General features: G+C 37.6%; 1 protein-coding gene across 2 annotated transcripts in view; it reads left to right on the forward strand.

The window, feature by feature from the left end:
- CEP120 (centrosomal protein 120) overlaps nt 1-13,430 on the forward strand; it is a 58,825-nt gene extending 45,395 nt beyond the window's left edge. For both annotated transcript variants that reach the window (XM_055142554.1, XM_055142553.1), the window contains 2 exons: nt 6,240-6,385; nt 11,624-13,430. In XM_055142554.1, the coding sequence (XP_054998529.1) occupies nt 6,240-6,385; nt 11,624-11,858 (381 nt within the window). In that variant the 3' untranslated portion in view covers nt 11,859-13,430. The remainder of the gene's footprint in view (nt 1-6,239; nt 6,386-11,623) is intronic.
- Nucleotides 13,431-13,936: the final 506 nt, after the last annotated feature.

Raw genomic sequence — 13,936 nt, forward strand, 5'->3', positions numbered from 1 at the left:
ATTGCATAGTGAAGGATTAGGGACTAATGCAATGGTAATTAGTTATGTAGCAGTAAAGATAGAAAGTATTAGCTGTTGGTTACTTATTTCTCCGAAGGAAATGCCCTAATCAGCAATTATTGAAACATACTTCATTATAATTGTCATGTTTCTTACTAAGAACCATTGAAGAACTCTTAAAAAATAATTTTTTAAAGTTATGTTTAAATGTATATATTGATAGATGACAATGCTTTCACTGGTTGAGGTGGTTTTAAATATAAGTAAAGACATAAAGTCCTAAATATAGTTCCCCAAGTTCACAGCTCTCTGTTAGTGCTGCACAGTGATACCGAGGTAGTCTCCCACTTTCCTATGCACCCTCATAGAGCTGTGCTATATTACAGTTCTTTTTCCAGTTTTTAATTTTATGTATCCTTTTAGTGTATTTTCTTGGCCAAAAAGTTTTGGCATTTTGAACATTTTTGACCCTAATAACAGAGAGGATATCTCATAAGTTCAGACTTTTTCTGTTATTGTGGTCTGTTAAAAGAAAAAAAAAATTCTGGTGTTAAATCAGTGGTTCAACTCAAACTTCTACGTGAAAGAAAATGTAATTCTGAGTAAACTTAATTGTAGACCAATTTTATTTCTTATTCCATAAATGTTTCACTTTAGAAACATTGTAAACATATTTCTAGATCGCTGGGAATTACTGATGTTTTGCAGACTATATTTGAGATCCAGCACTTTAAAGAAGAAATGTAATAGACCTTGGGATTATTACAGTAAATTGCTTTCTGCCACTGTTTTAGAAAGATCAAAATTAATAACTTCATCAAGTTGGTGCAATTCTTATATGTGAAAGTTACTTCACTTTTTTTCCCTAAAATTTCATGAAAAACACATTATTGTGTTTGAGTATAAAATTGTAATCCTCTATCTGCTTTTGTTCAAGGGATTGTTTGTGCAACTTTTTGTTTAAATTGGATTAGTACCATGTTAATTTTACATTGCCTCTGGTGAATAGCCACGGGGCTATAATCTCTGCCAGTAATTTGTCACAGCAAAATCCTCTGGAGGGCCATACAAAACATTTGTGTAGTACAGATTAGACGGCAAAAGCCATATCTTAGATTGTTAATAAATGTTAATGACAAAACCCAGCTGGTAAAGCTTGGAAATAAGATCTAATGCTTGGTGCCTGTTGCCAAAAGAATGTTTAAACAGAGATTTCCATTACTCAAAGGTGACCTAGTCTGCTCAATTTTTGAATTAAAAAATCATAATCTTCTAATTATTTAGAAAACTTCTCTTTTGACTAACAACCTTAAAAGTCTCTTGTTTTCAAGTTGTAGACTTTTTGTGGTTTGATGATGCAGAAGGGGCCCTGATTCGGAAATCATGGACATGATGCCCATATATTGTGGATTTAGTTCCTGTGGTAAAATGTGCAACTCTGATTCCAAAGCTCTACTTGTTAGGGACAGCAGGGGAGATTTTGCTTCCTTCTTTACCCAAGTCCATGAGAATACATCATAGAACTATTTAAATCAAAACATACTTGACATAATGTACAAACACCCAACTTAAGATTGTTGCTTTGCCCTTTTGTGTTCTAAGTAACGTATTTAAAAAAACATTTTTTTTTACACATTAGACTATAGATATATAGGAAGCATAAAAGCTACTAGATTTTTAAAAATAAATGAATCATTGGTAAGAGGGCTTGATGTATTTGTGGAAAATCTAACATTTTTATTATGTCAGATATATTAAAACTAGGTATGTTTGGTCCCAAGACAGGAAACAGAGCTCAGATTTTGGTAGGATGTGGGTCCCTTACCATATTTGTGCACAGTAGATCTGTTTAAAACTACGCTGATATATTTAGTTAAAACAACACAGACTTCATTGGCTGACATCAGCACTATCTTGTCCAGCCTCCTGCTTATCCACTCAGAGTAATTAATTTGATTAATTTATAAGTAATTTAGCCAAGGATGGGATGTAAATCTTTGTTTAAGAAAACAGTTGGAGGTCCAAGTCTTGGTTAAAAACTGTGTCTTGAAACCATCCAGGCCCTCCTACTGACTTGTCAGCTCTGGGTTATTTTCAGAAAACTTTACTTGAGTTCCTTAGTTTTGTTGTAAGTTTTTTCCCACAGACTTACATGGTATGTGTGAGTGGGAGAGTAAGTAGTGGCCACTTTTTAGCCGTTGTTTAGTCTAGTGTATGTATGTTTACATCTCCTCTCTGGATTTATAGGCAGTCAAGGCAAAATAAAGATTATACTCACTTGATTAAGAACCCTTTAACCCAGAGCACCTGGCAGCAGAGAGGATGGTTTTCATGAACCTCTGTTTTTTGTGCATGCCTATGTGATTCTTATTAATGTTGTCTATTACATTTAAATTTAAGACTTTTACTGAACTTTAGAATGTGCATTTCTTTAGTTTCATAAGTACACAGTTTTACGAAGTAACCAAAAGTTAAATAATAATATTTCTTTTTCTGCTTGCAATTATGCTTGCTCCGTGTTTGGGGAAAAAAAAAATACAAATTTTGTGATACCATAGCAATATAAAAAGTACTGACACCCTTTTTTCCTTGACTATATTTGGATTCTTCCCCTTCCTCCCACTGAGAATTCTAGAACATATTCCAAGCCCTATGTTTGAGTTTAAGAAACAGTTTCCTCTCTGTACTTTCGGAGCTTTCTGTGTGCTTTTTTCTCACCTGAATTCCCTCCAGAAGGGCCTCTTTCCTTGAATTTGTTCTGTAATATTCCCTTGTTTTAGGACTTGTTTTAGGACTATTAAAATGCTAATAACTTATTAGCATTTCTTTTTATATATTTTAAACTTAATATACATAGAATCATTTTTCTGTGACCTTACTAATGTTGAGATTCAGCTATGTTTTTGTTGTGTAAATCTTAAATGTTTAAAACTTAAACATTTGAATATACCAAAATCCATCTGTTGTTTCAGTGAACACTCCCCCCACCCTGTTTTCTTATGTAATAAGACAGTGTTGAGCATCTTTTCATATGCCTCCTAGCCACTTGCAGTTTCTACTGTGGAATATCTTTTGCTCAGTACAAAACAGAGCAACAGGTCAGATACTCCATATTTTGGAGCCAGTCACAGAATTTGAAATAACTCTTGTTACTATGTTCTAGAAAATAGATGATGGTGAAAAGTGTTAGAGAAGTGAAATCTTTCGAACTGTAGAAATTCTGGAACTGAAAAGCACTGCAAGTGACAAATGAACCAGCAGCAGCAGGGTTATACATACAGGAGAAAGAATGTATGAACTGAAAGTCCAAAACTACAAAATAAGATGGAAAATAGAAGTAAAAGACAGAAGTGAGATGTCAGAGCATGACACTGACTACCTTTTGTATAAGACACTCTGTCTTTGTTCAGTTGCATTGTTAGAACAGATGGCTATTACAATAATCAACAGAAACTTTTTTTCTCATAATCTTGGAAGCTGGAAATCCAAGTTTAGGGCAACCCATGGTTATGAATAGTGAGGGCCTGCTTCCCGTTTCATAAGCAGCTATGTTTTATTGTGTCCTTATATGGCAGAAGGAGCTCTGTCTTTTGAAAGGGCGAAGGGCAGTCCTCACATTCACCAGGAACTGTCCCTCTTGACCTATCACCTTTGAACTCCTTGGGGATTGGGTTTCAGCATTTGAGTTTTATCCAACATTTGAGACATAAACAATCAGCCTATGGCCATCCCTCAGTAGAAGTCACAGACAGAGGAGAAAGTAATATTGGGAAAAGATACTGGCTGAGAATTTTGTAAAAGTGAGAAGGTGATCAATTTATAGATTCAAGGATCCTGTGAATTTGTCATGGAAAACCTGAAATAAAGATGTTTTTCAGGCCAAAACAAAATGAGCAGAAATGAAAGTATCAGAATGAGAAACAATATAAATAATTATATATGGGTACTGGTTGTTGAAAAAAATTATAGTGTCTTGAGGGTTTAAAATATATAATTAAAATTCATGACAAACAAGATGAAGAGTTAATGTCTAACATTAAATCGCACCATCTGGGAAGTTGTAATAGTCTTAATTGACATTATTATTGTATTAAAGAGTGAAAAATTAGTAAGCTGATAGAAGGGAAAAGTTGAATAACATTCATCTAAGTAAATTTATAGATAAATATTAAACTGAAAACCGAATTGCAGAAATACTTGGAAAATTTATCTTCATTAATTGAAGGATTAATTAATATCATAAAGATTGGTTTTGCTCAGTGTTTAGAGAGGAGATGGATAGAGAAGGAAAAAAAAATCCAGTTTGTGGTGTTAAAACTCAGGAGGAAAGAAGAGAATAGGAAGTAGTAGGTGAACAAGCATGAGGGCTTCATTTATACCCATGATATGAATGAAGGGTAGAGCCATATTTCCAAAATATAGACTCAGGTCATCCGCATGCACTGCAGATGCTTTACCTGCTATACTATCTCCAGCCCTGGTAAAATTTTTCTTAATTAAACATAGATAACACTAGCCACAAAAATCTTATACAATATATTTATTGTACTTTATTAAAATTAAGTTCTTCTGTTTGTCAGAAATACCATTTCAGAAGTGAAAAGACCAGATCAAAACTAGTGAAAGAGACTTCAAGTTTAAATAATAAAGTTCTTATTTGGTATAAAAATTTACAAATATAATAAGGAAAGGTGGCTACTCAAGTAAAGCTAATGACTGAACAGAAACTTGACGAAAAGGTATCTAAAGGACACAGAATGTATTTAGACATGTTCAGTCTCACTAGTCTGAAGAAGTAAAAATCACAGCTAAATATTGCCTAACCTACTCTTTCTATTTATATAAAAATCACTGACTCACCAAATATTGGCAAGTATTTGGAGCACTATAATGCTCACTTGGCATTATCAATTAGTATTATTACTTTGAAAACTGAAAATATTTACTGATGTTAAAATTTTATAACCTGTGACCCAGCAGTGAATCTTAGATATAGGTCCATAGAAATGCATACATATAAGTATCTCAAAAGGCATTTACAATGGTAACCAAATAAACGTATCAATAAAACTGGACAAGTAATAACCAAAAGTTAGTCCATTGGCAATGGAATGAATAAATTGTATATTCATCCAGTGGAATGTTACATGTAATGTGAATCATCAGCCACACATAATATGGATGAATCTGAAAGACTGTGTTAACTGAAAGAAGCCAGACCTAAAGTAATATATACTCATACTTCCATTTATGTAAAGTTGAAAGAATAGAAAATTTCTGGTGTTAAAATTTAGAATTGTAGTTATCTTTGGGAAAGGATGCATGGTTAGTGACCAATTGGATACAAGGACTTCTGGGGTTCTGATGATCTTACATTTATTGATCTGGGTGCTATTTATATAATGGTTCAGTTTGTCAAAATTTGTCAAAATGTACGTGTGATTTTTCTGTTACCTCCCCCCCCATGACACATACCTGTTGATTGAACCCTTTTTTGGGGGTGTTCTGTTGTAAATTAAGTATTCACATTTAAAGAAGTATGTATGCAGACTGATGAGCTGCCTGTGTTAGATAATAGGTTGTCTCATTGCAGCACTGTTTTACAGTGGCAAAGTGCTCGTTACAGTGGTTGAAAAGATCACTCAATTACCCGTGTGTGGTTTATAAAGAAATAGTTTCATCTGTTCATAGATTGTTACGCGGTTCTGGAGAAGAGAGTAGAAAGACTTATGACTTCCACTCCTAGGAGTGGAATTAGGGCCAGGGCAGGGACAGTTACTGTTTTTCTTAGTATATTATTATAATTACCCCTTTCTTGGAAGCTGCTCTTACCCGTGGGCTTTTTCTGGGGGGATGGGGGAGGACTGGGAGCACCCGTAGAGGGGCTTAGGACTTACTCCTGGTTCTGTGCTCAGGGGTCATACACGGCAGGCTTGGGGAACCATTTGTGATGCCAGGGATTGAACCCTACTCTGGCCTGGCAGCAGACTCTTCCTTGTCTTCCATTTCAGTCCTCCACAGAAGTTCCCTCCATCACTGATTGGGTCCTGAGCGATTATGACTCAGAACAAGGACTTGTCAGAAATTCTTAAAGAGAACTTAAGTGTTTCTAGATGACATGTGACTCAGAATTGTCAGTGAATGGCTGTCATGAGTACTACTAAAGCATTGTAATCAAAAGGAAAAAGTCACGAAATACACTGATTCCTAAGAGTAGGCATCGGCCTTTTTCTTTCCAGCGGGAGCAGGAAAGTCAGATGGCTCGTCTCAAGAAGCAGCAAGAAGAGCTGGAACAGATGCGGCTCCGGTACTTGGCTGCCGAGGAGAAGGACACGCTGAGAACCGAGCGGCAGGAGCTGCTGGATATAAGGAATGAGCTGAACAGGTGACTCAGGCATTTCCACAGGAAAACAGTTTAATATGACAACCCTTGAATAGCTGGGGCAGAGACTCCCTCATGTTTCTTTTTTTTTTTTTAACGAAGAATTCTCATTTATTGTTTTTTTATTTTTTATTTTTTTTTATTTTTTTTTTTTTTTTGCTTTTTGGGTCACACCCGGCGATGCACAGGGGTTACTCCTGGCTCTGCACTCAGGAATTACCCCTGGCGGTGCTCAGGGGACCATATGGGATGCTGGGAATAGAACCCGGGTCGGCCGCGCGTGCAAGGCAAACGCCCTACCCGCTGTGCTATTGCTCCAGCCCCATACCTCATGTTTCTTAAGAATAGAGTAGGTTATGTTAAAGAATGTGTGCCAAAGGCCATTAAACTCATTTTTTTTTCCTTGAACCAACTATCTTTTATGTAAAATGCTAAGAATATAATAAAGTTAAAACTTTTACTTGTATGTGACTTTCAGAATTGCTTAATTTAAGAAAACTGATTCTACAGATTTTTTAATTAAATACAAAAAATTCTGCTTACTGTTCTATTAATAATGGAGTAATTGTTAACCTGTTGAGCCCTTACTCTGTGGGAGCTATAGGAAATGTCTTTTTCTGAATCTAACTCATTTTCTAAATCATCAGAGCAGATTTTTTTTAAACTTTTTTTTAAAATTTATTTATGTTTTAATTAGTGAGTCACAGTGAGGGTACAGTTACAGATTCACACATTTTCGTGCTTGTTTTTCCCTCATGCAATGTTTGAGAGCCCATCCCTCCACCAGTGTCCATTCTCCACCACCAGTGGACCCAGTATCCCTCCCAACTCCTCAATCCCATCCCCCCAACCTCGCCTCTGTGGCGGGGCATTCCAATTTGATATCTCTCTTTCCTTTTGGGTGTTGTGGTTTGCAATAGGGGTTTGAGTGGTCATCCTGTTCAGTCTCTAGTCTACTTTCAGCACGCATCTCCCTTCCCGCACAGGATCTCCAATCACATATTACTTGGTGTCCCCCTCTTCAGAGCAGATTTTTGAGGAAGATTTGATCCTCTGTTTAGAGATGAGAACACTGAAGATTTAGACATTTAAAAACTTTCTAGAACTAGGATTTCACCCAGTCCACCATGCATTTAAGGCACAACTGTTAAACAGAGCTATATCCTTGACCCCTAAGTTTGCATTTTTAACACTACCATGCTTCTTTGTAATGCCATGTTTTAGTCAGTTTCAACAGTATTTCCTGTTTTAAAAATAATTATTAAGCAGCATAAGAATAAATCAGCCCCTTTGAAGCAAAATATAAGAGAAGACTTTTTAGCTTTATTAAAAAAAAAATATTGCTCCACATCCCCCACACCCGGCCTCCTGGCACATCAGACTTAGTTTGGACTACAGCATGAAATAGCTTAGGAGTGGGGGACTTAATCTACAGAGGTTCCTGATGGAGGCTAGGAATACATGACCTGGTGAATTTCTGGTGGAGATTCTCACCTGGCCTTTAGAAGCTGCCTTTGTGCCGAGTGCTTCCATGGCAGGAAGAGGAAATCAGGCTCTCTGAGGTCTCTCTGAGGCCCTAGTTCCATCATGAGGGAATCCATCCCATGACTGCAGCTAAACTTAAGTGTCCCCCAACATCAGCCTTCAGGGACCACCACATTGGGGCTCCAGCCAATATGTTTTGTTTCTTGGGCCACATTTAGCAGAGCTCAGGCCTTATTCATGGCTCTGTGCTCAGGTACTACCCCCTGGAGAACTTAGGATGCCATCGTGGGCGCTAAGATCAAACCCAGGTTGGCCTCGGGTAAGGCGAGTGCCTGCAAAGTTTGCTGTTACTTGTATATAACACTTTTTGTTTCAGTTTTCACTGACACTGTATCACTGTCATCCAGTAACATCTCTATTCCTCCCAGCCCTGAGATTTTAGCAGCCTCTCCTTATTCATCTTTCCCAATGACTGGAGGCTCTTTCAGGCTCAGGGGAATGAGATCTATCATTACTGTTTTTGGCATATTGAATATGCCACGGGTAGCTTGCCAGGCTCTGCCTGTGTGGGCGGGATACTCTCAGTAGTTTGCCAGGCTTTCCGAGAGGCATATATATATATATATATATATATGTGTGTATATATATATATATATATATATATGATTTGTTGCCTACTGTCTGAACTCCATCAAATGTGGTGTGGTAATTATGGAAAATGGGTAGGAAGTGTCTTATGATGTGTCGCGCAGCCACAAAGTGGCCGTACGGTCCGGAAAAGTGGCCTGGAGCATGGTGGTGGTTGGGTAGTGGGGGTCGGCTGCCAGGGCTGGGTCCCTTGGGGCGGGGAGGGTCCTCATCCAGCCCCCTGGGGCACCCCAAGTGAAACCAACCTGGTGCAGAGTCCGGTGGCATGGCTATGGGGGCCTCATTTTATACTCCTGTCTGGGAGGAGCAGCTGTTTTGCTACTACTATTTTGGTGGCTTAAATTTTGTCTGTCCAAAGTTATGTATCATAAAATTCTGTTTTATTAATATAAACTGGGATTCAGAATTAAAACTAGCAAGATCTACTAGATTAAAGCAAGCATATTTCTTGTAAATATAAGAATAATTATAATAATCTCAAGTGATAGTAAGAAATAAAAGTTCATGAGACGTCCAGACGGATTTAAATGGCCGCCAATAAAGTATAACTTGGCTTCCCAAAGTCAGTGCAGTTAAGAGGCTTTAATGAATTAATGTTCGGTACTCAGCACTGAAAATCACTTCTGGAATATTCTTACTAAAGTGTAAAAGCACCTTGAGGGAAATCAGCTGCCTAGGAAGCTTCTACTGAATGTGAGCAAAAAGTGAGGGATATTGAACTTAAGAAGTTGAGGCAAAATATTAAATAGCTAGCTTCCAATATCTGAAGGATTACTGCATTATCCTCTTCTGCAGAATCATGGCCAGTATTGGAATGTATAAGGACACAGACTTAGTTGAAAGAACTTTTTAACAGGAGTTCTACAAATATAAGTTTCGAGTGACAGGAAGTGTGCTCCAAGGAGTGCAAACAGCATTTGTCAAGGGAGAAGTTCCCTGTGATTGCTTGGTGGCTTCTGTAGCTGCAGGGTTCTGCAATCCTGTTAGGACTGATGGTTTACATTTTAGCAAAGATTTGTTGTAATCAGTTGTGTAAGATTCCCATTTGTCTCTCACGCACACACATGAAACAAGGAACTACTTGAACTTTCTAGTTTATCGTTTGTCACTGGATGACAAACTGAGGGAATCTAGTTCCTAAGACAGCTTTAAGAATCAGGGTAGAAAAGACAACTACATGGAAACCCTTCTGACCCTTCCACAAACAGCGCTGAGATTAGTACCAGTGTCCCCACGAACCACTCACTCCCCACCCCTTTCTCACAGCACACAGTTCCACTCTAAGACTTTCTTCTTGGGACAACAGAGATTTTCCCTTTTGGCATGGCTAATGTGTTTTAATTTTTTCTTTTTGAGTTACAAAGTTATTCATGATTGGGTTTCAGTCATACAATGTTCCCTGTCACCAGTGTCCCCAGTTTCCCCCACCACAGCCGGCCTCTGTTGTGACCTCTTCGTGTGTGTGTGTGTGTGTGTGTGTGTGTGTGTGTGTGTGTGTGTGTGTGTGTGTGTGTGTTTCTCCCTCTCTCTCTCCCTCTCCTCTCTCCCTCCCCTCTTTTAGGCATTGTGGGTTGCAATACTGTTTCTGAAAGGTATATCACTCAGTTCTTTTCCAGAATGATTGTTTCCATTGATCACTGTCCCTTAGTGGTCTCTTTAGTGATGTTTTTTAATGTCCTCTCTGTATGCTTCAGTGTCTCATGGAATGTCACTGTCACTGTCATCCCACTGTTCATTGATTTGCTCGAGCGGGCACCAGTAACATCTCCTTTGTGAGACTTGTTGTTACTGTTTTTGGCATATTGAATAATACGCCATGAGTAGTTTGCCAGGCTCTGCCGTGTAGGTGGAATACTTTCGATAGCTTGCCGGGCTCTCCAAGAGAGACAGAGGAATCGAACCCGGGTTGGCCTCGTGCAAGGCAAACACCCTACCGCTATGCCATCGCTCCAGGCCCATGGGAAATATTAAACAATTCAGGGTTATGTAAACAAACAAAGCAGTCTTGCACTTGTTGGGGGCCCCACCTGTGTGTATCAGGGTGGACTTCTCACTGGCTCAAACCCACCCACGGGCACAATCAGCAGTTGGTTGGGTTCTCATGGTCTTCTTATGCTGAAGACCATTTAGAAACAGGGACTTAGATTCAACCATTTTGCCTTATTCATAAAAAACAACATTTAAGTGTAGTTGCAATTTAGAGCCTTTTTTGGTAGCCATTTACTTAGAGGAATATTAAATCCTTTTATTTGTGCACCAAAAATTCAGTTAAAACCTACCTCATGTTTATCACTCAGACTCTTTCAGTTTTCAAGGACCAATATGATTAACAATAATTTCTGAGAAAGAGTCTAGTCCCAAGTTTTTTCTTTCAGCTCCTAGTTGAAATCACAAGCTTGGCTTGCAAGGTTTAATGTTAAACTCTGAAACGTGCTGGTCCTTTTAAATAAATATCCACATTTACAGAATTCCACTCTACAAATAAGAGATACGAGTTCCATAGTAGTAGGGACTTTTTTTTTCTAGATTCACAATATTATTTCAAAACCTAGCTCTGGTGCAAATTAATATCTAGTGAATGAATTTAGAAGAAAATTATATGTACAGAACAAGGCTAGAGATTTAATAACAACCTTACAACAATAAAGGATGATTAATGGCAAAATCAAATGATGCAGTGTTGGAAACCATTTGGAAAAACAATGATGTGGGAAAACATTCATTATGTTAATAAGTGAAGAAAACAGCACAGAGCATTGCATATATTTTAGAAAAGTACATGTTTTTAAAACACAGGCATTATTTATGAAAAGAAATACAAAAATTACTCCAGTGGGGTTTTTTTTTCCTTTTTTTATACATACCCAAACCTTCTAGTTTTCACGTATTTTATTTGTAATTCAAAAAACAAGTATTGTTTTTAACACTGTCTTTTTTAAGTGTGCTAATTCTGGCTAACCAAGTGGAACACTGGTGGTTGTTTCCTTTCTAAAAATATTACTCAAAACGAATTCTACCATTAAATCATTTTGTTTTGAAATGGTGGTGTTAAGAAAACCAAAACAGCTTTTGTTGCTTGCTAGAGCAGGATTTGTTCTTGACTTCCAGGTTAAGGCAACAAGAACAAAAACAGTACCCAGATTCCAGAGAGATTGCGAGTGGAAAAACGGAGGGCCCACATGGCAGCGCCCTGGAGGAAGGCTTGGACGATTACTTGACTCGCCTAATAGAAGAAAGGGATACTTTGATGAGGACGGGCGTGTATAATCACGAAGATCGAATCATAAGTGAACTCGACCGACAAATTAGAGAGGTTTTGGCAAAAAACAATGCCAGTAATTAATAACATTTGGGGAGTCATTTTAGAATCTAGGTATAAAATTTAAATTCTGTGAAAGCAGGGAAAAGATATGTTTTAAATGCAATTTTCAGTTTTTATGAAGACATTTTTGTATGTTATTGTACAGTATTTATTTGCTTTTATTTGCCTTAGTGCTACCTCTCCCCTTTCTGCTTTCATTTGTAATTGCATTTTATGCACTTATTTTAAACGACTTTTCAGTGTTTATCATAATTTTCAGTTTCATGGCGAACTTTAAAAGCAGCTTTTCACTAAGTTTGTTCTAGGAGAAATGACTCGTATAATTTCCAGTTACATCGTTCTTCATGGTGAGCCAAAAAAGTATATGCTGCACTTGTCAAATGCTATGTCCTGTGGATTTGAATATAGTTATCTAAAAGCTGAGACCAATTGTAAATGTCACCAGTTCTATAGCTCATTTTCAGTGATCTGTGTTTTAAGTTTTGTAACACTTGCAAAGCACCAGGTGTGAAAACAGAAAGCAGGATCACAGCAGAGAAGCAATGATCTATGAAAAGACAATTAGTTGTTTATTGAAATAAAAGTGATATAATTAAACTTATTTTAAGTACTATTAAATGTTCAAGTTTTCAATGTTTTCTTCTAAAAATAAAAAAGTAATAGCTTATAAAGTTCTTCTCTGTCTCCTGCTCAAGATTGCACTGTTTTTACTGAAAATAGATTTATTTTTTTATTTTTCAGACATTAGTAATACTAATTGTTCATTCAAACCCTCTTTAATATAACATAGAAACAGACACAAAGGCTTTAGCTGCAAAAAAGTGAAAACCTCTGTTTTTTACTGCCCCAATTTGAATCAATCTTTTTGAAAATTACATGAGTTTAAGTCACTGGATTTCTGTAGTGCCATGTGTGAATAAGCTAAGAATTCCTTTCTTCAGAGCCAGCATTAGCCCTCAAAGCTATACTTTTCACCTCCTTTTTACAGGGTACTGAAAAGGTTTATTAGAAAATTCGCAGATTAGGTGGGTCTTAAAATATATGTACTCTGACTGTATACTTTAGGAAGTACATACCACTTACCTATTACTTTCATGAAAGCAGAATAGGCTTTAGTGACATTAAATTAATTTTCTGTTATTTTCAAGGAGGTATATTTCCCATTTGGGAAATTAAAGTCCCTACACAAATCATATGTTTTTACCCCCCTTGCTCAATAAAGGTATTTATTGTCTAAAAATAATCTAGCAGTAAGTAACAGAGGAGGAAATTACTGAATGAGAGAATAATAATGAGTGTGAATCATAGCAGGAATCTGAAATATTAATTGTGGGTAGACATTTTCTCATTGATTTTCGTGCCACATGAATGGAACAGAAATACTCTTTTTGTTTTGGAAGGTCTAGGGTGAAACTCACTTGGCCTTCTGTTGCAGAATGTGCCTGGGACTCTTTTCAACACTAGAGGGGGCCTTAGATTTAAAGAAACGGAAAGAATTTTCTAAAATGGAGATGTATTTTGCTTCTGTAAAGTGACTTTTTGGCTATGTGAATTAACAAATAAAATCGTAACCGTCTGCATCTTTGTACTCCTGAGCTGTCTGAGTACTCTTGTTTCTGCGCAGAGCCGGGCAGGGCTGGACACTTCTCGTAGCAAGTCTCTTGGTATTTCGCCCACTTGGTTTTCAAGTGCTTATATTGCAGACACTTTTCTCTGTCTTAAAATTAGGTGCAACTAAAATGTTAACACCTTTTTGCAGTCCTCCAGCAATAGCCATTTCGCTTGTAAGTGGCATTTAACATACTATTCCGCATCCTGAGCCATGATTCCTGAGTCACTGCCTGGAGTTGAGGGCGCCCGTGGGAGTCAGTGGACGGAAGCGTGAGTGAGTGAGCTCCCTTGTACGGAACACGGAACAGGCTTTTCATCAGACGTTTGAGTTGAAATAAAGTTCACCTTTAAAATAGGGTTCTTTTCCAAGAGCCGCGGCACGAGAAGCAGAGCCTCCCGCCTACTGACTGTGATCCTGAGGTCTCCTAACCCATTTTGGCACCAGAGCAGATTCTTGCAGCCATGCACTTTGACTGCAAACTGAACTA

Source organism: Sorex araneus, chromosome 6 (assembly GCF_027595985.1).
Source record: "Sorex araneus isolate mSorAra2 chromosome 6, mSorAra2.pri, whole genome shotgun sequence".
NCBI lineage: Eukaryota > Metazoa > Chordata > Mammalia > Eulipotyphla > Soricidae > Sorex > Sorex araneus.